Source organism: Eurosta solidaginis, chromosome 4 (assembly GCF_040869045.1).
Source record: "Eurosta solidaginis isolate ZX-2024a chromosome 4, ASM4086904v1, whole genome shotgun sequence".
Lineage (NCBI taxonomy): Eukaryota > Metazoa > Arthropoda > Insecta > Diptera > Tephritidae > Eurosta > Eurosta solidaginis.
This window is the reverse complement of record NC_090322.1, coordinates 208,629,708-208,655,791: the sequence shown is the minus strand read 5'-3', so window position 1 is coordinate 208,655,791 and position 26,084 is coordinate 208,629,708. Positions and strand designations below refer to the sequence as shown.

The 26,084-nt window shown below is 37.5% G+C and overlaps 1 protein-coding gene across 9 annotated transcripts in view; it reads right to left on the bottom strand.

Annotated features, from left to right (window-relative positions):
- OtopLa (Otopetrin-like a) overlaps positions 1-23,033 on the bottom strand; it is a 239,965-nt gene extending 216,932 nt beyond the window's left edge. The window contains exons 1-2 of one of the 9 annotated variants that reach the window (XM_067784675.1): positions 22,959-23,033; positions 21,412-22,082 (exon numbers count right to left, since the gene is read on the bottom strand). In XM_067784675.1, the coding sequence (XP_067640776.1) occupies positions 21,412-21,413 (2 nt within the window). In that variant the 5' untranslated portion in view covers positions 21,414-22,082; positions 22,959-23,033. The other 8 variants (XM_067784679.1, XM_067784672.1, XM_067784673.1 and 5 more) reach the window with 8 other exon arrangements.
- Between the last annotated feature and the right edge of the window lie 3,051 nt (positions 23,034-26,084).

Below are 26,084 nucleotides of genomic sequence, written 5' to 3'. Positions count from 1 at the left end.
TAGGACGGAGTTATTTTATAACATAGGTCCTAGTTTTTGATAGGGTTTTTCAGTTTGGTCGTTAAAACAAACTTCTGGTAACACTACTAAGTCCGTAGTAACACTACTAATTTCATTCTATGTGAGGTCCTCATGGACAGGCCAGTTCAACCTAACCTAACCTGGCATAATAGGTGTGATGAAAACGTCCTCTTCTGATACATATAGTGCCTTAGTGGGACACCTATTCTAATAGAGGAAGAGCCAACTTGCTGAAATAAATCTTTAAAATATTTCTAAGCTAGAGATCGAAAATTGAACAGGCCATATTAAGGTAATAAAAAATTCATAGAAAATCTCATATTGCAACTACGCGATGTGATGGCCCCTGAGCTCAGAATCTCACGGAACTTGAGGTGTCGATTGGCGACAGAACTCACTCTTTAAAAAACGGGAAATCCATATACTAACCCTGAATCTAATGTCTGATTCACGGATGGATTGTAATTTGATGACGAAAAAACTCTATATGTTTGAGGTAGAAAGACATGCAATTGTATTTTGCGGTAGATAATTCTCCGGAGATGCTTACCCTCGAGCAGAACCCTCATTATATCATACAGTCAGGTAGTCTTGCTTGTTATTGGATGAATGCATTGAAGTCCTAAATTATCTAGGAGACAAAAGGCAGGTTATCTTAAGATGGACCACCTAGCCAAGCAGACTGTTTAGCATATCAGCTTCATATCAGAGCCCTTCAATGGCTAACAAAGACACACACTAGGCAAAGAGAGCAGTTCAGGCAACACTGGATTGGCTGCCCAGGGCAAAGTCAGGCCAAATTGTTTATACTCCAAGAAACGAGAGTATCAACCAAAGTGATTAAGCCAAGCGGAGAGAACGTGTAAAGTCTTACTGGCTACCATATGAGGATATTGCAGAGTACAATATCACCTAACTACGATATCACCCACGGCAACTTGTTTTATCTATCGGATGGATAAAACGTCGGTTCACGTTCTCTGCGAACGCGTCGTCTTTGCAAGGCAGATACTAACACATCAAGGTGGCGTGACTCTTATTCCGCTCGTCATATGGAGTAAAATACCTTGAGAGCTTTCACATTCGGTAAGAGGCTGAAAGGTCAATCACAATAGATCAACATTACGGTCGCTGTGCATCGAAGCCTAGTAATCTTATATATTATTTCTAATTGCTGTTTTTATGTACAGCTCCCTTTTTCGCTCTTATTTGGAATCCAAATCTATAAATAAAGTTTTGGTTGTAAAGATGGGGATTCATGCTATTAGCCAGCTTTGGGCATTATTAGTCATAGTGCTTTTGTTTAGCTATATTTTATTAAAATAATTTGTTAAAAATAAACGATTGTGAGCACACAAAGAAATCTATTTGTACTATGGCAGTATTGTGAATAATTGATTAGAAATAACACTGCATTTCCGACAGTTGCTATCATTCGCCAGATGGAAGCGCAAGCGCATGTAAGTTTATAGATGTTTGATTGATTTCTGTTGATATTTGATATGATATGTTGCGCAAGATGCGCACGGGTCCGGCTCGTTTACAATTAATAACACTAGAAAATTAGCTCACTGCATCGTTTCTAAAACATAATTGTTTCCTTCAACGGAGATGCAATATGTTGTCAACGTAACACTCAACGATTTCACTTCCGATTGACACCTGTGGATGATTGCTAAGCAAAACGTCACCCGTGTCCACATTTTTACCAATATTCCTTGAAACGTTAGTTCTTAGAAACCCTTTAACCTGTGTTAAATTTGGTAATGTAAATACCAGCGGGAACCACCTACAACAAGTTTTCAAAACAAAATTACTTCACTTTACATGGCTCAACTTTAATCAAAAATTTATACTATCTAATGACCGATTATATCCGATAAGTCTGCATGCGAAAGTACTTTCTTTGGAAACTAGTCACAACATTTTTAGTAGTTATTTACCAATAAACATACATTTCTAACACTTTGCCATTCATTTCATTTTATGTTATGCCTACAAGATATTATTTTATTATTCGCAAATTTTTTGTCGCCGCTTGTCTTTAAATGTCTGTCTGCATGTCTGTCGCTCTCTATGTCTACCTTTGTCGTATATTTACACCTTAACAAAGCTTTTACTGTACTTTTTCTTTTTGCTTCAGTTGTTTGTGTCTGCTTTAGAGTTGCTCTTTCACAATACCATAGACATCGTATTGTTGTATTTCTAACAATTACCAATCTATGTAACTGCTGAAAACTACGCATGAATTGCTTAGGTATTTAATGTCAAGCGCCCATTGAAAATACTCGTATCAAATAGAGGCCCATAAACATACTGACATACACATATTCGTATGATGTAGGAAGGTGTTAGTGCCACAGAAGTGGAAATGTCACGTTTGTTGCTATGTAACGGAAGCTCAAGAGGGAAAAAATAGTTTTGTTCATTTATTGAAATCAGTTTTTTTTGTTTTGGTCTGTTGTTGTTGTTTGTTTTCGTCTGAACCACTGATGTTAAGTCTGCTATGGAATCGTAACATACGATCACGAATCGGGAGCTATTTTCACTCAACGATAAAAAGTTAGGCTTTCGAACTATTAAAAAAAAATAACAATTATGGATCTAGTGAGTAGGCGTTGTCCCTAATTCACATATTTCATTAATCCTATACACCATTTCGGAGCTATTGTTACTTTAATAAGTAAGGAAGTCTAAGTTCTAGAAAAACCGAACATTACATACCCAGCTGTATACTTGAAATGCTGTTGTTGTTTGCTTTGTGTCCTTAACAGTGTTACAAGGCTACTTAATAACACATATACATATGGTTCTATTCTGAACTACTTTTCCTTCGAGCTATGGCTCCCGAAAAATAGAAAATTGCTTAGTCATTAAAGTGGCGGTGCCACGCTCATTTTTTTAAATTTGAAGTTTTCCCTATTTATTATTATAAGTCCACTTGGGATAAAGCTCTTTTTTGCAAAGATATAGCTTATTTTATTCGTCCATGACCCTTTTAAAAATCTTTTTATATAAAAGTGGGCGTGGTCCTTAACCGATTTCGTTAATTTTTCTTCAAAGCATTCCTAATAGTAAAGGCAGCCTCTCAGCCGAATTTTGTTGCGATAGGTTTAACGATTCTTGATTTATGATTAATAATATTTGTAAAATTGATTTTTATCAAGAGTCTCAATATCAGTCCACACGTAAAATTTCAACATTCTAGGTGTATTATTTACTAAATAATCAGGTTTTTTGTGTTTTTCAAAATGTTATATATATATACAAAGTGGGCATGGTTATCATCCCATTTCGCTCATTTTCAATGCCAATCTGTTCTGGCCCAGATAAGCTCGTGTACCAAATTTGGTGCAGATGTCTCAATATTTACTCAAGTTATCGTGTTAACGGACAGACGGACGGACATAGCTCAATCAAATTTTTTTTTTTTTCGATACTTATGATTTTGATATACGGAAGCCTTTTTCTATCTCGATTCCTTTATACCTGTACAATCAACAGTTATCCAATCAAAGTTATAATACCCTGTGTACAAGTACAGCTGGGTATAAAAACGGCATTTGATCACGGATCGTATGAACTGGCGAAAGTCTCTTGTTATATATTGTAACGAATTTAGTGCAAATCCTCTTATTTGCAACCTTCTGCTAAGTTCGAATCACTAAACTGTTGAATAAATAACTCCAATATTTAATAATGCAAAATGGCCTCTATTAAAGTACTTCACAATAACACTCAAACCGATTTTCATAATAATACTGCTATTGCTCGCTAGATATCGTCTTAAATCCAACTGCTTCCTGCGCCTCTACCGTGGTTGCCTTTTATACTCTTTTATTTCCCCGTTGCATCTTTTAGGCGCTTCCATTTCTAGAATTTACTAGTTGGTTATCTGTTATATTTATAACTACAGATGCACGTGTATGGCTATCGTATGCGCGTGTGTTTGTGAGCGACACTTCCACAATTACAATTGCATACTTTTGGAAGCAGCTCAGATAAGATATCTGCATGTGTTTGTGCATCTCTTCTCCGCTGCGTGTACGTACATATGTGTAGACATAATGATTTTCCGTCTTTCAGTGAGTTTTACAGCTCCGGCTCACGCTCAATTCTCACGGGAATGCTCTGGATCATTGAGAGAATTGAGAAGCAGATGTCGTGAAATTTTCGCACACGTGAAATGTGATAGGCAGATGCTGCCGCTGTTTTTCATTTAACACATACGGCGAAAAGCCAAGCAGCTATTTTTGAAAAAGTAGGTATATTAAAGGCCGCGTTGCCAACCTAAAAAGAATGTAATTAACAAATTATCTGGCTCACAAATAGAACCCGCCTTCTATCTGGATTTATCTGGCTCAAATCGTTGTTGTTGCATTTACATGCAAAATTATTTATCTGGCTCAAGATTTTGCCACCGGATGATAACTATTGATTCGTTTATGTAGACACATGATTGATTTATGGATGTGCATACAGTCACTGCTTAGCATAGGCTTAGAGATGGCAGTACCCATTAGTGTTGCTAATATTCGTAACAATACGTATATACATCTGGCTGCTCGGAATTTTAATTCACCTTAAAGCTAACTTAAAATGGTATAATTTAATATTTACACATCACACAAAATAAAAAAAAGTGGCCAGACCCATATTCGTTTATGACTTCGGCGGCTGAGGCTGAATCTGAGGTTCGTATATCCGAACATCACCAAAAGTAAAAAAAACAAGTAAGGAAGGTTAAGTTCGGGTGCAACCGAACATTACATACTCAGTTGAGAGCTATGGTGACAACATAAGGGAAAATAACCATGTAGGAAAATGAACCGGGGGAAATCCTGGAATGTGTTTGTATGACATGTGTATCAAATGAAAGGCAGTAAAGAGTATTTTATGAGGGAGTGGGCCATGGTTCTATAGGTGGACGCCATTTAGGGATATAGCCATAAAGGTGGATCAGGGTTGACTCTAGAATGTGTTTGTACGATATGGGTATCAAATTAAAGGTATTAATGAGGGTTTTAAAAGGGAGTGGTGGTTGTTGTATAGGTGGTCGCATTTTCGAGATAACGCCATAAAGGTGGACCAAGGGTGACCCTAGAATTTGTTTGTACAATATGGGTATCAAATGAAAGGTGTTAATGAGTATTTTAAAAGGGAGTGGGCCTTAGTTCTATAGGTGGACGCCGTTTCGAAATATCGCGATAAAGGTGGACCAGGGGTGACTCTAGAATGCGTTTGTACGATATGGGTATCAAATGAAAGGTGTTAATGAGTATTTTAAAAGGGAGTAATCATTAGTTCCATAGGTGGACGCCGTTTCGAGATATCGCCATAAAGGTGGACCAGGGGAGACCCTAGAATTTGTTTGTACAATATGGATATCAAAAGAAAGGTGTTAATGAGTATTTTAAAAGGGAGTGGGCCTTAGTTCTATAGGTGGACGCCGTTTCGAAATATCGCCATAAAGGTGGACCAGGGGTGACTCTAGAATGCGTTTTTACGATATGGGTATCAAATGAAAGGTGTTAATGAGTATTTTAAAAGGGAGTAATCATTAGTTCCATAGGTGGACGCCGTTTCGAGATATCGCCATAAAGGTGGACCAGGGGAGACCCTAGAATTTGTTTGTACAATATGGATATCAAAAGAAAGGTGTTAATGAGTATTTTAAAAGGGAGTAATCCTTAGTTCCATAGGTGGCCGCCCTTTCGAGATATCGCCACAAAGGTGGACTAGGGGTGACTCTAGAATTTGTTTGTACAATTTGGGCATCAAACGAATGGTGTTAATGAGTATTTTAAAAGGGAGCGGGCCTTAGTTCTATAGGTGGATGCCTTTTCGAGATATCGCCATAAAGGTGAACCAGGGGTGACTCTAGAATGTGTTTGTACGATATGGGTATCAAATTAAAGGTATTAATGAGGGTTTTAAAAGGGAGTGGTGGTTGTTGTATAGGTGGTCGCATTTTCGAGATAACGCCATAAAGGTGGACCAAGGGTGACCCTAGAATTTGTTTGTACAATATGGGTATGAAAAGAAAGGTGTTAATGAGTAAATTAAAAGGGAGTAATCCTTAGTTCCATAGGTGGACGCCGTTTCGAGATATCGCCATAAAGGTGGAGCAGGGGTGATCCTAGAATTTGTTTGTACAATATGGGCATCAAACGAAAGGTGTTAATGAGTATTTTAAAAGGGAGTGGGCCTTAGTTCTATAGGTGGACGCCGTTTCGAAATATCGCGATAAAGGTGGACCAGGGGTGACTCTAGAATGTGTTTGTACGATATGGGTATCAAATTAAAGGTATTATTGAGGGTTTTAAAAGGGAGTGGTGGTTGTTGTATAGGTGGTCGCATTTTCGAGATATCGCCATAAAGGTGGACCAGGGGAGACCCTAGAATTTGTTTGTACAATATGGGCATCAAACGAAAGGTGTTAATGAGTATTTTAAAAGGGAGTGGGCCTTAGTTCTATAGGTGGACGCCGTTTCGAAAAATCGCCATAAAGATGAACCAGGGGTGACTCTAGAATGTGTTTTTACGATATGGGTATCAAATTAAAGGTATTAATGTGGGTTTTAAAAGGGAGTGATGGTTGTTGTATAGATGGTAGCCTTTTCGAGATATCGCCATAAAGATGGACCAGGGGTGACTCTAGAATGCGTTTGTACGATATGGATATCAAAAGAAAGGTGTTAATGAGTATTTTAAAAGGGAGTAATCCTTAGTTCCATAGGTGGACGCCGTTTCGAGATATCGCCATAAAGGTGGACCAGGGGAGACCCTAGAATTTGTTTGTACAATATGGATATCAAAAGAAAGGTGTTAATGAGTATTTTAAAAGGGAGTAATCCTTAGTTCCATAGGTGGACGCCGTTTCGAGATATCGCCATAAAGGTGGACCAGGGGAGACCCTAGAATTTGTTTGTACAATATGGATATCAAAAGAAAGGTGTTAATGAGTATTTTAAAAGGGAGTAATCCTTAGTTCCATAGGTGGACGCCGTTTCGAGATATCGCCATAAAGGTGGACCAGGGGAGACCCTAGAATTTGTTTGTACAATATGGATATCAAAAGAAAGGTGTTAATGAGTATTTTAAAAGGGAGTAATCCTTAGTTCCATAGGTGGACGCCGTTTCGAGATATCGCCATAAAGGTGGACCAGGGGTGACTCTAGAATGAGTTTGTACGAATTGGATATCAAATTAAAGGTATTAATGAGAGTTTTAAAAGGGAGTGGTGGTAGTTGTATATGTGAAGGCGTTTTCCAGATATCGACCAAAATGTGGACCAGGGTGACCCAGAACATCATCTGTTGGATACCGCTAATTTATTTATATATGTAATACCTGCCAAGATTTTAAGGGTTTTTTATTTCGCCCTGCAGAACTTTTTCATTTTCTTCTACTTAATATGGTAGGTGTCACAACTATTTTATAAAGTTTTTTCTAAAGTTATATTTCGCGTCAATGAAACAATTACCTTACCATGTTTTATCCCTTTTTTCGTATTTGGTATAGAATTATGGCATTTTTTTCATTTTTCGTAATTTTCGATATCGAAAAAGTGGGCGTGGTCATAGTCGGATTTCGTTCATTTTTCATACCAAGATAAAGTGAGTTCAAGTAAGCACGTGAACTAAGTTCTTTGAAGACATGTCGATTTTTGCCCAAGTTATCGTGTTAACGGCCATGCGGAAGGACTGACGGACGACTGTGTATAAAAACTGGCCGTGGCATCAACCGATTTCGCCCATTTTCACAGAAAACAGTTAACGTCATAAAATCTATGCCCCTACCAAATTTCAAGAGGATTGGTTAATTTTTGTTCGACTTATGGCGTTAAAAGTATCCTAGACAAATTAAATGAAAAAGGGCGGAGCCACGCCCATTTTGAAATTTTCTTTTATTTTTGTATTTTGTTGCACAATATCATTACTGGAGTTGAATGTTGACATAATTTACTTATATACTGTAAAGATATTAAATTTTTTGTTAAAATTTTACTTTAAAAAAAATTTTTTCATTTTAAATAGCGATTTGAGATGAGTTCTCAGGAACCTGCATACCAAATCCTGAAGTGATGAATTCTTCTACAAATGTTTTCTATGCCGACGACTGAACAATAATGGCAACGGGCCCTGGACCTCCCATAGGTCAGCTATCATTCTAGTCTTACTTGATACTTATTAGTTAGCCAATCACGTGCTACACACCGGTAGTATATCCGCCCGACTTAAAGACACACAATGGAGAAGGTTGTAGATCTACCAAAATATTGCCCTCAGAGCTGCTAAAGAACTTATGATAATTTATTGAGAAAAGCACTGCGACCATAGGTCTATTGTCTTCTCATCTCTTTCACAACTGCCGCTCATCCAAGCCGACTTCCTTGATGAACCCTTGAAGTTCTCTGGTTTGAGGGATTGAGTTTGGCAATATTCTGGCCCATAAACTTTGAGATTGCGTTGCATTCCAGGAGGATATGGTCCACCGTCTCCGCTAATCGATTAAAAAAAGAACTTATGATTCCTTAGTATCATTTGCTTTTTAGGAATAGAATGTTAAAGATAAGGGAACTAAATGAAATGGCGAGAAATCAGTTTTCCCTCGATGGTCGTAAGCCTGGAAATCCTAGACTTTCCAAGAAAATTATGCTATGTAAGCACCATGATCGCTTCTGCGATCCTAGCTGAGATGTTTAGGTACGACTTAGATCTGGGTACTGTAACAGAATAGCAATGTCCTGATACTATCCTTCAAAAAATGATCAGTTTACGTTGAACCTTTTTAGAAAGCGGTAGAAAAATTCATTGATTTTGAACAAATTTTCTAAATCGACTGCCGTCTCATAAACGTCCTATCTCAAAAAACTTTTTAATAATGTCCTATTTAAGAACGCTCTTTCTCAGAGCTTCAAAAACTCCCTACCTGAGCTTAAAATTACGGGCTCCATCTAGCGGAAATTACTCAAAACTAGCGGCAGTGATTATATAACCAGCTACAAACCCGGTTATGCTCAATAGCGGAGACGCGCACCTCTGTTGCTTATAGTGTATACCCTAATACTGTTTTCACACAGAAACTTAATGATCTCATTTCACCTGCTAATGAAATCGTAAATTTTTTGCTTTCGCACAGAAGTAGCTGCTCGATTAGTATGAAGGATGAGACAGACAATCATGGCGGAGCGATACAAGGTGGGAGCATGGTGACATACCTACAAACAAACAAAATTCCATGTACTTGTAAATTCGATGGACAAATGTCAAAATCGTACTGCACCGGTAGTTGATGTATCAAATCAAATAAAAAAGGTTATAATCAGCTGTTCGATGCGGTCACCTTGTATCGTTCCGCCATGCAGACAATGACATTTGTTTTGAAAACTAAGAAACGGAAACGGAAGCGGAAGCGGAACGCTGCCAACAGAGTTGCATTGTGCTTTTGACTTCATTAGGCTTTCGATTAGCTTCTAATGAAATAATAATAGACTCGAATTTTGTAGGGAAGATTGAGCTTTATAAGCGTCTTAATGTAGAAAACTGCCTTTATTATTCAATAAGCCGTCTGTGTGAAAACAGTATAAAACTGAATCGGTTGCGATGAATCGTTAACACACACACTTTTCGGTCATAGAAGTGGTGAATAGGGCAAAGATAAAATGAGGAGACACATTTCAGTTGCAACTGAGAATAATGCAACAATTTCATAAGTATAGATAAAGTGATGACTTGGCAGTTCATATAAAGTTTAAGTGCATATGTATATACATGTAAAAAAGAGACAGCTTATAATGGTATTACTTACAAAAGTGATATATTGCCCTTCGTTCGTTTCCGCTTCGCATCACAAAATAAAAATCAAATAACCAGTCAGAGACGGTGAATGGCCGCCTAAAATTTCAGCAAAGGAATTACAAGAAAATGCGGGCTTAACAAATCCTCAAATAGATAAGTAAATAATAAATACAGTAAATAAATGTAAAGAATCCTTTATATATAAAATTAGTGAAAGAATGGCACATGCAAAACTTTATTTGGATATTTGTTTATGGTTGTGAGCATTAGGAAGGAAGGAAGTAAGAACCCTTCAAAAAATCGTGCGATTTATCCCTAAAGAGATTGGTCTCCGATTGATCTCTTTTGTCTACATTTGGGCATAATTTTTCCTCTTTAGTCTCTTTCGCGTACAGTTGGGATTAGTCAGCTTGAAATCTATGTATGTAGCCAATTGTAAGGAATATAAAAAAAAAACGCCAACGGAATTAGTAAAATAAAAAAGATTACAGGTGATAGAATCGAATTATTTAAGAAAAATGCGGAGCTCTATACCGAACCTAAATTACTAGGACTTATAACGACTACCCGCGCTGTTGGGTTCTGCTTACTCCAAACTGGAAAAAGAAGCGGTAAAGATGGGTTTGATGGTGAATGAGGACAAAACGAAGTACCTGCTGTCATCGAGCAAAGAGTCAGCGCATATGCGCCTTGGCAACCATGCCACTGTTGGCAGCCATAATTTCGAAATAGTAAAAGACTTCGTTTATTTTGGAACCAGCATCAACACTAGCAACAACATCAGCACTGAAATCCAGCGAAGAATCAATCTTGCCAATAAATGCTACTTTGGACTAGGTAGGCAATTGAAAAGTAAAGTCCTCTCTCGGCGAATGAAAATCATACTCTACAAGTCACTTATCGTACCTGTCCTGCTATATGGGGCAGAAGCATGGACCATGAAAACAGCAGATGAAGCGGCTTTGGGAGTGTTCGAGAGAAAAGTTCTTCGAAAGATTTATGGACCTCTACGCGTTGGCGATGGCGAGTACCGAAGAAGATTTAATGATGAGCTGTACGAGCTATACGCAGACATCAACATAGTCCAGCGAATTAAAACGCAACGGCTGCGCTGGCTAGGCCATGTTATGCGAATGAAAGATGATGCTCCGGCCAAGAAAGTGTTTCTATCGGAACCCGCCTATGGAAGCAGAGGTAGAGGGCGGCCCCCACTCCGTTGGAAGGACCAGGTGGAAAACGATTTAAACTCCCTTGGTGTGACCAATTGGCGCCGGTTGGCGGAGCGAAGGAGCGACTGGCGCGCCTTGTTGGACGGCCATAACCGTTTAGACGGTTAAGCGCCAATTAAGTAAGTAAGTAAGTATAACGACTACGCCGGAGTTAGGGTTAAATTTACGGAGAATATTTTTTGTTCCTTTTTGAAAATCTGGCGAACAACTTACATTAAATAGATTTGGTGGCTTGGCCAATCCTTCGATTGTGTTTCTGCCATGAAATTTTAGTCCTTATTAAATCGAAACGGGATTAGTCTTCATATGTCCCCATATGGGTACAAAGAGGATTGGTCCTATAGGGGATCGATCGGGTATAAATGGGTACAATTAGTCTCTTCATAGGGCATGCTCAAACAAAAAGGAACAGTTCAACTCATACAAAGAGATCAAAACTGGCATTAGTCGCACACTCCCTTGCAACTCATCATGGATTCATCCTAGACTAATTGCATTTTTTGCAGGGAACTTACAAGCAAATCATACTATCATATATATGTATATAACAATATATAAAAAAAGAATAGTGAGACTGCAAATGGCATTACTGGAGGTTGAGGCGTAGTCCAAAAATTTGGTATAAAATGAATTTGAAGTCCACTTTATTTTCACACTTAAAATATCTAAAGGCATTTCCGCGATTTTTTCGCTGCCAGGTTTTTTACCGCAGTTGGCTTAAGTGCGGTAAATCAACTAAATTGCTTAAACATTCACCACCATCTGTTGATCGCTGTGGCTATAGCATACAGCTTGAGATGCACATAAATCATCTACCTATTTGGAAACACCAACAAAATAAATCGCAAAAGACACATGAAAGCGTATAAGACTCACTAAGGCAGAGAGGATAGATAGAATAAGAGACGTTATTTCAATTTTTATTTGTAATGTACCTGATTGGCGGGTATTAGAAAATTGCCTTCTACACATTTTTAAGCAGTTTATATTAATATATATTGTGATGGTTGGAAAGAGAATGAATTGCTTAATTAATACGATCCTTTAAAACAATCAAAAATACCTCATGAAAATATGTAGAAGCAATTTAAAATTACCCCTCAAATGGGACATTACAAATAAATTTCGCAAAAAGTATGAAATAACGTCTCTTATTCTATCTATCCTCTCTGACTAAGGCATGTAGAATACGTGAAATGGAAGAGTAATAATGTATTACAAGCAACATTCATTTAACAATGACGAGATGGAGTAAAGGGGGTAAAATAAAAAAAATAAATCACAAAATAATAAAAGGTGTGCAAATCAAGGAAAAAAGGGCAAATTCTAAAGGAACAATTCGATTTTTCTTTCAGTAAAACTTGAGACAGACTCAGGGTGCAACAACCGCATGCACATGACGTCAAAAGGATACAAGCACATGTATGTAGTTTTGTATATGCTTGCAAATAATCTCAAGCACGTAGGCATTCATTTAAAATAAAAAGGTGGCATGCATTCTTCTTGAAAGCAAATATCAACATGAGATGAAAGACATGTTTATCGGTAAACAGATAGAATATCTGCAATGAAAAAACTGAAAAATGTGAAATGTTTGATACCAGAGGGGCAATGAACGATATCTGACAGAGAACAATAAGATGTAGCTATAAATCAAAGGAGAAATTTTAAAAGAATTCAGGTACAATCTGCATAAGCTCTTTGTTGGAAACAAAAATGCGGATGCTTCCTTTTTCAAATGAATTTGTTAATCAAAAGTACCTTAACTCGAACAATAAAACTCATTTCGTGCAGTGCAAACATAATAAAGCATAATCCTTACGAATTTTATTTCTTAGTCGAGAAGACGCTCAAAAGATATTCAGCTTCATATCAGGATAATCAAAAGCATCTATTAATCGATCATAAAAGCTGATCGTTTTTTTATTCTACGCCTAAATAACGCACAATCGCCATATCTAGACAAAAGGAGCTTCGTTGAGCTTAGTGAGCTTAAAAAAGCTTCCGAGACGTGGGTTGAAATTTTGTATTAACAAAATTGGTTTTCTACATAAAAGAATAAAAATATTTCAAATACTTGCCTTGGTTTATGCGTTCATATTAGACAGCCCAGTCAAATCTATTTGCAATGAAAACAACAAAAAAAGACATAGAATACGGCAAACAGTGAAGGGAATGTGATATAATAGCACTATCTGTTGATGGATGAAATAATCAAATAAGTCTAAAGGTCTTTACACATCTACAAGAACAGCATTACACTCGTCTACAGCTATGAACCCGTAGCTCATTACGATATGCCGTACAACGGGAGTATCCAAAGAATGCGCGTGCATACCATCATTCTTTCCTCATTGATTGGCGCTTAACCGCCTAGGTGATTTTGGCCGTTTCGTAACAAGTCATGCCAGCTTTCCCAGTTTCGCGATAACTGACGCCTATTGGGAGTAAAAACGGAGGTCAATACTCCCTCCACCTGCCTTTCCCAACTCATTGAAAGTGCTTTCAAACTGCAGTATCGGCTGAAATACTTTCTTGGCCGGAGCGTCTTCGTCCATTCACATGACATATCCTAGCCAGCAAAAGCTTTGGGGTTTTTTTGCAAGTGAGCAACAAACCCGAGCTCGCATCTTGGTTATTTTCTTTTCGCTCCGAATAAGAAAAATATTTAGAATTCTCCTTTTAAAATAGCGCAGTCAAAAAGAAAAGGGACACGGAATCACATTACAAGTTGTTTGTGAAACTCGGCTAATGATAAATGGCTTAAGACCGGAGTAAAATCCTGCAGTGACAACAAAGGAGACATGGAAACTGAAATTCAAAGCACGCTTGTTGGTGGCGGGAACACGTATCAGTATTCTTGTTAAACATCGCAGAAAGTGTAAATGAATATGATATCCCAGTCGAGTACAATTCAGCTCAATCATCCCAGTATGAAATGTTATATAGAAAACTCAAATATTCCAACAGAGTAAAGCGTCCTTAAACTCATGCTTCAGTGCTGAGGAAGAATTTGTTTTATTCCGAATAAATTTTCTGTACCGAGGAACTATGAGAACTTTGCTCAAGTACCGAGTATTTTTCAAAGTCTATTACCTCGTAAAAGTACCTTCTTAGGTAACGAATACATGAGCACAGTATCTAGTCATAAACAAATCAGCAAAGATCCCGCATTCCGGAATTGTTGTATTTGTAATCGAATTTGAAAAAAAAGTTTGATGACGTAGCGCTTTTGAAATTTTTCGATTTATTACATTTCTCTCATATTTCGCTACCAGTGTTCGGAGTATTTAAAACTGTTACCTGAGTAAACGACTATGGCAGAGTAAAAATAAAATTTTCGGAGTATATTTTTTTCCTTTTTGAAAGCGGGCGAACAACTAACATCAAATTGATTTGGTGGTTTGCCAATCCCTTCGATTGTGTTTTCGTCATGAAAAGTTTCTCAGCAAAATTTATCTGCCTTATCAGATGCACATGGAGTCGGCCTAAAACGTGTAGGATTACCAAATAATGCTCCCATTAACACACAACATTCTGAGCTCTATCTCCCCGGATATATACTGCGAAAAATATTATTATTTTTGGTTTATCATACATTTTTCATACTCTTTTAATGAGAGAATTTTTCAAGACCGGGGCAGATTTCTGTAGGAATGATAATGGAGACTTGGTAACTGACGTACAGAGTGTGGGGGAAGACGAACCCGATACCCCGATTTCCGATGATGAAAAACACGCTTCGGCATCTAACTTTGGCGAAGTGAGAATGGCAATGTAATGGCTAAAAAATCCCAAGGTGCCAAGTAATGACGGGATACCCGTCGGGCTGTTCAAACATGGAGGCGAAGGGCTGGTATAAGATAAATAAGCAAAAAAGTGGGTCTTGCAGTAAATGTGGACAAGACGAAGTACTTGCTGTCATCGTGGCCTTTGTAGCCATGTCACTGTTGACGGATTCAAAATTGGAGACTGTGAAGGATTTCGTCTATTTGGGAAGCAGCATTAAAAGCAAAAACAATGTCGGCCTAGAAATCAAACGGAGAATAACTCTTGCCAACAAGTGCTTTTTAAGCAATTGAAAAGTAAAGTCCTGTCTCGACGAACAAAATTCTCGCTCTATAAGTCACTCATCATAACTGTCCTGATGTATGGCTCGGAATAATGGAAGGTGTCGAGAGAAGATGAGATGGCTCTTGGAGTATTCGAGAGAAAAGTTCTCCGGAGGATTTATAGTCCTATCCGTGTTGTCGACGGCGAGTATCGAAGGAGGTATAAAGAAGAGCTTTTCGGAGATATGACTATAGTACAGCCAATAAAAACAGAAAGCTTCGATAGCTAGGTCATGTTATGCGCATGAAGGAATACGCTCCAGCAGTTTGTAAACATATTAAAGAGAAGACCTCCACTGAGTTTGGAAAGACAGTTGGAGGAAGCTTTGACCTCGCTTGGTGCTTCCAATTGGCGACTGTTATCGCAAAACAGGGTTGGCTGACCTCACTGACTCAACATACTTCATTTTTTATATAAAACTTCAAGAAGAGCAGTAAGTTGAATTTTGGCAGGATTTACAGATCGCGTCCGGACACATTTTTTGCTTGTATTTTACTCCTTCTATTCTGATTCCATATGAAAAATGTGAACAAACATGACTTAAGACACGAAAAATCATTTCGTCCAATCGTCACTTGTAAACAATCAGCTTTTCATACGTACATATGCATTGAAAACTTCAACCAAAAGATATTAGGTAGTAATACTATTTAGTTTTCAACTCGACCCAAATAAACCTTTAAGATAAATAATGTAGTAGGAGGTAAGAGCGGAGCAAAATACTCCCATTGGAATAAAGTCTGAACACTGCGTCAGCAATAAAACATATTGTCAAAAGCGTGACGTCACACCGAGAAATTTATTTCAAAACCAACTATGATTTTTTGTCTCTCTAATTTTTTAATGCGGGATCTGTTTATTGGTTTATGGTATCTAGTATCGATTACTCATATCAAACTGTGCTCTGAAAATTCTCGCCAAATTCAATTTTTCCTATTTAAAAATGCCTCGAGCAGAATATTGGCCATCAGCAAAGATCATCACAACTAATTGGGACTTGAACGCAGGAGCATCGGTGTGGTAGGCGCAGCACGCTACTATCACACGGACTAACAGTGGAAAATAACTGCACGTACATATAATAACGATTTCGCTACATTTTCCTTGATCACGATTCCTTCAACAAATACAAATAAGAAATTCCGTACGGAGAAATGTCCTCGCCCTGCTGCAATGCCCACTTTTGACGGTTACATAATTAGATATGCTGTTAGACTCGGTTTAGTACAGCGCTATCCTATAGGGAAATAACTACAACTATTAGGTTTTTTTTTTGTGCTTTCCCTACATCACAATCATTGCTTCCTTTTACTTTAAAGAACTTAAAACGTCATAAACATTCCATGTTAACACTACGATTTATACATATTCATTTATATACCACAGTTCTCTTTTATTTCCTTTCTTACATTACTTTGTATATGCCACAAATACAGTTATTCCGCGTACCATTGCGATTTATGGTCTAACTGTAAGTGACATGTATGCAAATAGGTTTCCTTAAATGTGTGCCAACTGGCAGTAGCAGCCAGCCAACTGCACAGTACTAGTGAAAGCTTTTAGAATTTTTTTCTTTTTATATATTTTCCTTAGCTCTATATCGCCTATTAACTTGCATCAACAGAACTATGGAGTTTTATTCCCATTTTCTTATTATTTGTTTGCTTGTGGTTGTAATGACTTCTATCTGTTGCACAGTATGCTTTTTACGTTCTTCGTTGTTGTTGATAGTGTTATATTTGTTGTTGTGAAAAATGAAAATCATTATGCAATTGCAACATAGATTACATATTTAAATATCAAAAAGGAGCATTTAAGTAATCCTGCAAACTTGGCCATACACACACACACACACGAATACTCATACACACAAACACATGTAAATAAAATAAATAAATGTAAGACGCGATACCATCGAAAGAGATTTTAGGCCGAGCTTCTCTTCAATTTGCATCGTGCTCCTTTTTGAAAATTTTCCTTCAAATTGGCGGGACGGCAGCTACTTGTTCTTATGCCGACTTCCAACGGCATCTATAAGGCAGATGAGTTTTCACTGATAAGCTTTTCATAGCAGAAATACACTTGGAGTGCCTGTCAAACACTGCCGAAGGAGGACTCCGCTTAGAAAAATTTTCTTTCAATTGAAAAAAACTTGGTTCTAAAATTTTGATATTGCTTTGCCATCACACTACGGTGGCCACCTGTGCCTTTACGAATTCCGTTGCATATCAGTTTTACCAGCCATGGACTCCAACTCCATTCACATTAATTGCTGCTGGCTTGTAGTGATGGCGAAACGATTACGGTCCTTTACATCACTTTCACCTCAACACATATTTCTTTATGTTCGAATGTGTAAATGTGTAAGAGTAAGTCTGTTTTTATTTGCGATTTTGATGATTGCAATTTAATTTAATTCAATGAATCCTAATAATTGACAACTCTTACACAAGAGGGACTATGGAGTTTTTAAGAGAAATAAATGTAATTAAAATTTTTCTGGCTTAAAGAGGCGCGGTAGTACTTGTTTTTCATTTGCATAATTGAAAGTCCCTGCGGTAACTTTAGCTATAAAACATTTATTTTCACATTATTTGCATAAAATTTAAATAGCAGGGTTATTATACGGCGGTTACCGTGGTGTGGTTGTAGTGTGCTCTGCCTGCCACACCGAATATCATGGGTTCAACTCCTGGGCAAAATAATATTAAAAATTTAGAAAAAAGTTTTTTCAAGCTAAGTTTTACAAAGCAGGGTCACCCCTTGACAGTGATTTGGTAAACACTCCGAGTGTATTTCCGCCATGACAAGCTTCTCAGTGAAAACTTATCTGCCTTGCAGACGCCGTTCGGAGTCAGCGTAAAACATGTCCCGTCTGGTAAATTTTTAAGGAAAATCAAAAGGAGAACGAGCAAATTGGAAGGGAAGCTCGGCTTAAAATCTCTTCAAAGATTATAGCCCCTTATATTTTTTTATTAGTGTCTAAAATATGATTAAATAATTTAGTTTATAAATAATAATAATAAATATCGTTTTTAGCGATAAATGTAAGCTAGTAAATGCAAAAAAACTTTTGTTGATTGGAATGGTTTTTTTGTGTACCCAGTGATTTTGGATGACCTTTGTGAGAAAAATAAAAAAAATAAAAATCCCATTCTTTGAATTTATGAAGTATACCCCAATCATGTTCAAAAATAAATTCGGAAGTGCAAGCTCGTCACCGTTAAAGTTGATAAATTACCACCGTACCCGTCAAAGTAACTCCATACTTTGTGCCCGATGTATCCTACCCATAACAGCATCTACATATCAATGTATAAATACCCTTCACGCAAATTATTCAATTCCTTCTTTGGACGCACCGTTTAGCTTATTTGGATGAAATATACACCAGTTTGTCGGAAAAAGAGTTCCTCAGTGCATAGGGGGTAACTTTGGTGTATAGGGGGCGTGACATCTACCAACATATGAAAACTCAATTATCTCTGGGGTAGTAATACCTGGGCAACGCTACTTGACAAGCAGATACCCAACATCGATATTATATAATCAGTTAAAAAGTGGCAAGAATTGGAAAGGAGTGTGTGGTACACATTACATAACCTTAGCATAGCTAATATTGTTAAAGTCATATTTTAATGAGAATTGGAGTTCAATACTCAGCTCCCGCGAAGCTAGCTGACGAAGAAGTTAAATTCAGAAATATGTCCTAGTAACCATCGCCGTTTGTAAACGTTGAAATTTTTATCTAATATCAATAACAACAAGTAAGGAAGGCTAAGTTCGGGTGTAACCGAACATTACATACTCAGTTGAGAGCTGTGGAGACAAAGTAAGGGAAAATCACCATGTTGTAAAAAGAACCTAGGGTAACCCTTGAATGTGTTTGTATGACATGCGTATCAAATGGAAGGTATTAAAGAGTATTTTAAGAGGAAGTGGGCCATAGTTCTATAGATGGACGCCATTTAGGGATATCACCATAAAGGTGGACCAGGCCTGACTCAAGAATTTGTTTGTACGATGTGGGTATCAAATGAAATGTGCTAATGATAATTTTAAAAGGGAGTGGGCCTAAGTTCTATAGGTGGACGCCTTTTCGAGATATCGCCATAAAGGTGGACCAGGGGTGACTCTAGAATTTATTTTGTACAATATGGGTATCAAATGAAAGGTGTTAATGAGTATTTTAAAAGGGCGTGGGCCTTAGTTCTATAGGTGGAAGCCTTTTCGAGATATTGCCATAAAGGTGGACCAGGGGTGACTCTATAATTTGTTTTTACAATATGGGTATCAAATGAAAGGTTCTAATGAGTATTTTAAAAGGGAGTGGGCCTTAGTTCTATAGGTGGACGCCTTTTCAAGATATCGCCATAAAGGTGGACCATGGGTGACTCTAGAATTTGTTTGTACGATATGGGTATCAAATGAAAGGTGTTAATGAGTATTTGAAAAAAAAAAGTGGCCCTTAGTTGTATATGTGAAGGCGTTTTCGAGATATCGACCAAAATGTGGACCAGGGTGATTCAGAACATCATCTGTCGGGTACCGCTAATTTATTTATATATGTTATACCACGAACAGTATTCCTTCCAAGATTCCAAGGGCTTTTAATTTCGCCCTGCAAAACTTTTTCATTTTCTTCTACTTAATATGGTAGGTGTCACACCCATTTTACCAAGTTTTTTTCTAAAGTTATATTTTGCGTCAATAGACCAATACAATTACCATGTTTCATCCCTTTTTTCGTATTTGGTATATAATTATGGCATTTTTTCATTTTTCGTTATTTTCGATATCGAAAAAGTTGGCGTGGTCATAGTCGGATTTCGGCCATTTTTTACACCAATACAAAGTGAGCTCAGATAAGTACGTGAACTGAGTTTAGTAAAGATATATCGATTTTTGCTCAAGTTATCGTGTTAACGGCCGAGAGGAAGGACATACGGTCGACTGTGTATAAAAACTGGGCGTGGCTTCAACCAATTTCGCCCTTTTTCACAGAAAACAATTATCGCCCTAGAAGCTAAGCCTCTACCAAATTTCACAAGGATTGGTAAATTTTTGTTCGACTTATGGCATTAAAAGTATCCTAGACAAATGAAAAAGGGCGGTGCCACGCCCATTTTGAATTTTTTTTTTAATTTTTATATTTTGTTGTAACATATCATTACTGGAGTTGAATGTTGACATACTTTACTTATATACTGTAAAGATATTAATTTTCTTTTAAAATTTGAATTAAAAAAAATTTTTTCTAAAAAGTGGGCGTGGTTGTTCTCCGATTTTGCTAATTTTTATTAAGCAGACATATAATAATAAGAGTAACGTTCCTGCCAAATTTCATCATGATATCTTCAACGACTGCGAAATTACAGCTTGCAAAACTTCTAAATTACCTTCTTTTAAAAGTGGGCGGTGCCACGCCCATTGCCTAAAGTTTTACTATTTTTCTATTTTGCGTCATAAGTTCAACTCATCTACCAAGTTTCATCGCTTAATCCGTATTTGGTAATGAATTATCGCACTTTTTCGATTTTTGGAAATTTTCGATATCGAAAAAGTGGGCGTGGTTATTATCCGATATCGTTCATTTTAAATAGCTATCTGAGATGAGTGCCTAGGAACCTACATACCAAATTTCATCAAGATAACTCAAAATTTACTCAAGTTATCGTGTTAACGGACAGACGGACGGACATGGCTCAATCGAATTTTTTTTCGATACTGCTGATTTTGATATATGGAAGTCTATATCTATCTCGATTCCTTTATACCTGTACAACCAACCGTTATCCAATCAAAGTTAATATACTCTGTGAGCTCTGCTCAACTGAGTATAAAAACAACTGTATTAAGCAATATGAGCTTGTCTCGATAATTAAATACAGATATATAACATTTGTCTTATTAAGCTACTGGATTCAGAATGAACTATCGTCCAATTATAAGGTTCCCTCTCAAATTTTATTATGGTATTTCGGAACTGGGTTTCAAGCAGAATAAGAAATCAGTGAGCAAGCTAAGAAACAGAGGCTCCGTATGAACATAGGTATATGCCTAGTTTTTGCCAAATTATCTATCTTTAGGTATGAATTCATTTAGAAACATCAGAGCAAATATTTAACAGCATTAATTTTAATTGTTTATTTCTATTGTATTCCAGAAATAACAGGCCCTTAATAACTTTGATAAATGCATACTTTTTAATCCATGTAGTTTCTACAATTTGTATTCGTACTTACATTGATTGCCTTAGATGTACAAAAAGTTGCAGTCTTTGTATTATTCTTCAATATCCTTTGCTTAGTTTTGCTTTGAGTGAGCCCCCCAAAAAGTAACAAGAGCAACGGTGCTAAATGATTTTGTTTGTATTCGAACAACCACCGTTAATTATTTCACATATATACATATACAAAATAATGCACTGCACAAATTCACTGATTAATATGCCATAAGAAAAGGTAAGTATTTCTACTTTCTTTGTTTTTATTATATTCCTTATCCGGTCGAAACAGTTAAGGCAGATACTAAATACTTTTGCTATTGCTTCCGTTGTCTATGCAAAACAAAGATTATTTTAGATTATATCAGACACGTTGCACGCCGCGTTTTTCATTAGTTTGATTTTGTTTTGTTTTCGATTTTTTTTTTTTTTGCGCACCGTGCTACCAAATTATCCTTTGCTTTGATCCTTTGAGTTTGATTTTGATGTGTTTTGGTATTTTATGGTTTAACCGGGGGTGGTTTTTGTGTTGGTGATGTCTTTTAATTGGACTCGTTTATTCTGTAGTCGTTTTGATATTTTCTCTTGATTTTCTGCTTGTTTCTGTGTTTTTTCTTTTTATTTTGTTTTAGAATTTTACGCTTTATAAATTTTGTAAAAAAATGTTTTCCTCCTCACTATTTAATTGCACTTAATTTGAAAAAAAAACTTTAAAGGGTTACACTTCAATAGCAAATACACACACACATGCATATATAAGACTATCAATACACATACAATTGTAGTTTGATTGCTTTGATACACTTCCGTTAAATGAGATTTTTTGTTGTAGGTATGTATTTTGCTATGTTAGCTTTATCACTTTGCAAAAAACTTTAAGGATATACAAACGAAATCGTATTTCACACATACACACACAAACACTTACTCATATAAATACTGCAAAGACAGATAGGTTAAGCGCCAATATTTAGTCTTTACATATGCAGGTGTGTGCGTGTCTGTGTTACGTTTTCTATATCCTTTTTTCACTACCGGTAAATTTGCATGTGTGTATGTTGTTTTTACGTTTCCACTTATTTGCCAGACTTGATAGGCTTTTAGGCGCACAAACACGACGCAACAATTGTTCCTTTAATTCTCAGTTGCTTTTACTTTAAATATGACAAATACTTAATACTTTACTTTAAATACCAATAAATATGCACAATTTTATTTCAATTCTTCATACAAATTTATCACTTTTCTACTTCTTTACAATTTTCCAAATAAACAAAGCAAAAACAGACTATCATTTTCTATCTGCTACCATTCTTTGCCTCTTCTTTTTGTTTTTATTTTCTCCCCAACTTCAATTTTAACTTTAACTTCAAGCTTCAATGCCCATCAGATTACCTCTGCTGGCTTGCCGTATATCTGGCTGACTGCTTGTCACTCTACTTTACCACATTTACTATGATCAATCTGACCGTGCTGGTTAGCCTTCTTGCCCCATCAACACAGCGCTTTCAACAATACAAAAAAAACTTTAAATGCGATGGAAATATTTTTAAACGCAGACAATACCTCTTACAACCAGCGCTCACAACAGTTCGTTTCAGACTGAAAACAACTTTAGCCAGTCAGCAAGCAAACAAACAATCAACCCACTTGCCCACTTGCTAGTGTGTCTGACACTATGTTTGTGTGTACGTTCGAAGCGCCGACGCAATGAATAGACTGACGTAACGCAACAGTGCTTACGTATGACGTATATAGTCTCCCCGTACATTGTTATATGCCCTCTTTGGCATATTTTTACAATTAAATTCTGGCCACGCTGAAAGTAGAGTTGCCAAAGAAGTTTCTATAAATTCCATAAAAGTGTTTGGATGATTAAAATATAATTTTGATTGATGATGATGATACAAATCGTACAAGCATAAAAAGCTTTTACTTACTTACTTACTTAATTGGCGCTTAACCGTCTAAACGGTTATGGTCGTCCAACAAGGCGCGCCAGTCGCTTCTTCGCTCCGCCAACCGGCGCCAATTGGTCACACCAAGGGAGTTTAAATCGTTTTCCACCTGGTCCTTCCAACGGAGTGGGGGCCGCCCTCTACCTCTGCTTCCATAGGCGGGTTCCGACAGGAACACTTTCTTGGCCGGAGCATCATCTTTCTTTCGCATAACATGGCCTAGCCAGCGCAGTCGCTGCGTTTTAATTCGCTGGACTATGTTGATGTCTGCGTATAGCTCGTACAGCTCATCATTAAATCTTCTTCGGTACTCGCCATCGCCAACGCGTAGAGGTCCATAAATCTTTCGAAGAACTTTTCTCTCGAACACTCCCAAAGCCGCTTCATCTGCTGTTGTCATGGTCCATGCTTCTGCCCCATATAGCAGGACGGGTACGATAAGTGACTTGTAGAGTATGATTTTCGTTCGCCGAGAGAGGACTTTACTTTTCAATTGCCTACCTAGTCCAAAGTAGCATTTATTGGCAAGATTGATTCCTCGCTGGATTTCAGTGCTGATGTTGTTGCTAGTGTTGATGCCGGTTCCCAAATAAACGAAGTCTTTTACTATTTCGAAATTATGGCTGCCAACAGTAGCGTGGTTGCCAAGGCGCATATGCGCTGACTCTTTGCTCGATGACAGCAGGTACTTCGTTTTGCCCTCATTCACCATCAAACCCATCTTTACCGCTTCTTTTTCCAGCTTGGAGTAAGCAGAACTAACAGCGCGGGTATTAGGCCGATGATATCAATGTCATCAGCATATGCCAGTAATTGCACGCTTTTATTGTTCCAGTGCGGTTAAGTTCTGCAGCTAGTATAATTTTCTCCAGCATCAAATTAAAGAAATCGCACGATAGGGGGTCACCCTGTCTGAAACCTCGTTTAGTCTCGAACGGCTCGGAGAGGTCCTTCCCAATTCTGACTGAGCTGATGGTGTTGCTCAACGTCATTTTGCACAGCCGTATAAGTTTTGCGGGGAAACCAAATTCAGACATAGCGGCATATAGGCAGCTCCTTTTCGTGCTGTCGAAGGCGGCTTTAAAGTCGACGAAGAGGTGATGTGTGTCGATTCTCTTTTCACGGGTTTTTTCCAAGATTTGGCGCATTGTGAAAATCTGGTCGATGGTAGATTTACCAGGTCTGAAGCCGCACTGATAAAGTCCAATCAGCCGGTTCACGGTGGGCTTCAATCTTTCGCACAATACACTTGAAAGGACCTTATATGCGATATTAAGAAGGCTGATTCCACGATAGTTGGTGCATTTTGCAGTATCCCCCTTCTTGTGGACTGGGCAAAGAACACTTAGATTCCAACCGTCGGGCATGCTTTCGTCCGCCCATATTTTGCTAAGAAGCTGCTGCATGCGCCTTACCAACTCCTCGCCGCCGAACTTGAATAGCTCCGCAGGCAATCCATCAGCGCCCACGGCCTTGTTGTTTTTCAATCTGGTTATTGCTATTCTAACTTCGTCATAATCGGGCGGGGGGACATATATTCCATCATCATCGATTGCGGGATCGGGTTCTTCATCTCTGCGCGGTGAATTGCTGCCTCCATTTAGGAGAGCAGAGAAGTGTTCCCTCCATAATCTAAGCACTCTCTTGACATCAGTTACAAGGTCGCCGTTTTCATTCCTACAGGAGTTTGCCCCGGTCTTAAAACCTTCCGTCTGTCGCCGTATTTTTTGGTAGAATTTTCGGGCGTTATTCCTGGTGGCTAGCAGCTCAAGCTTTTATATATGAGCTTAATCTATTGGTATATTTACGTCACTATGACTATCAGCCAAACTTTCTGAATAGCTTCGTAACAAGCAAGGGAGTGCTTTTCTGAATTTTTTTTCAGAGAAATGTACCACGGACAGACCTATAGCAAAATGTTATATTTGAAATTCGATACAGGGTTTACCCCTTTTCTAAAAAAAAATCTCTTTTGGTACAATTTGACTAATATTTATAAAACTTTTCTCAAATTCGGTTTGAATAGCTGGCCCGTATATCATCCGTGATCAGATTAAATTTTTAAAATCGTAATAGCGCTGAAATGGTGAATTTTCTGAAATGCAAAATTACTATGAGTGCTCAATAGATCCATATAATATTAGTATTTTTACGAGTAGTTTGACAGATTCATATTTATTGTTCTAGTTTGGTTTGGGTCCAAGATCCGTATCGTGTTATGCGTAACCGGATGAAATACCAATTTCGCTCAAACCTTATATAATAATCTGTCAAACTATTTGTGAAATTATAATAAATTATGGATCTACCAGAGTGACCAATTCATATACGTCCTTAATCGATTTACCTTGTGTGGAGATTTTGTAATTTAAAAAATGTACTACTGCAACCCTTTTTAAGTTTGCAAACTCCCTTTAGCTATTCAAATGTGCTAACTTTTCACTTCGTGGCAGCAGCGCCCATTACTGCGATAAGGTCGCCATTACTTCGCATGGTGGTCCAGTGAAGAGTAGGATCTAGAATTCTAGCAACGCCTTAAGTAGCAATAGTAAAAAAAAAACAATGACGTATGTTTTCGGTGGGGTCAATAAGCATATTTTATATGGATTAACACGATACGGTCTCTGTTCTCTGAGTTACTCATATCGACAAAGGTTTTTAAAGCAGTATTTTGATCTAAAATCGATTTGAAAGTTGTTATGGTGATTACAATACTTGCTCATAAATCGAAATA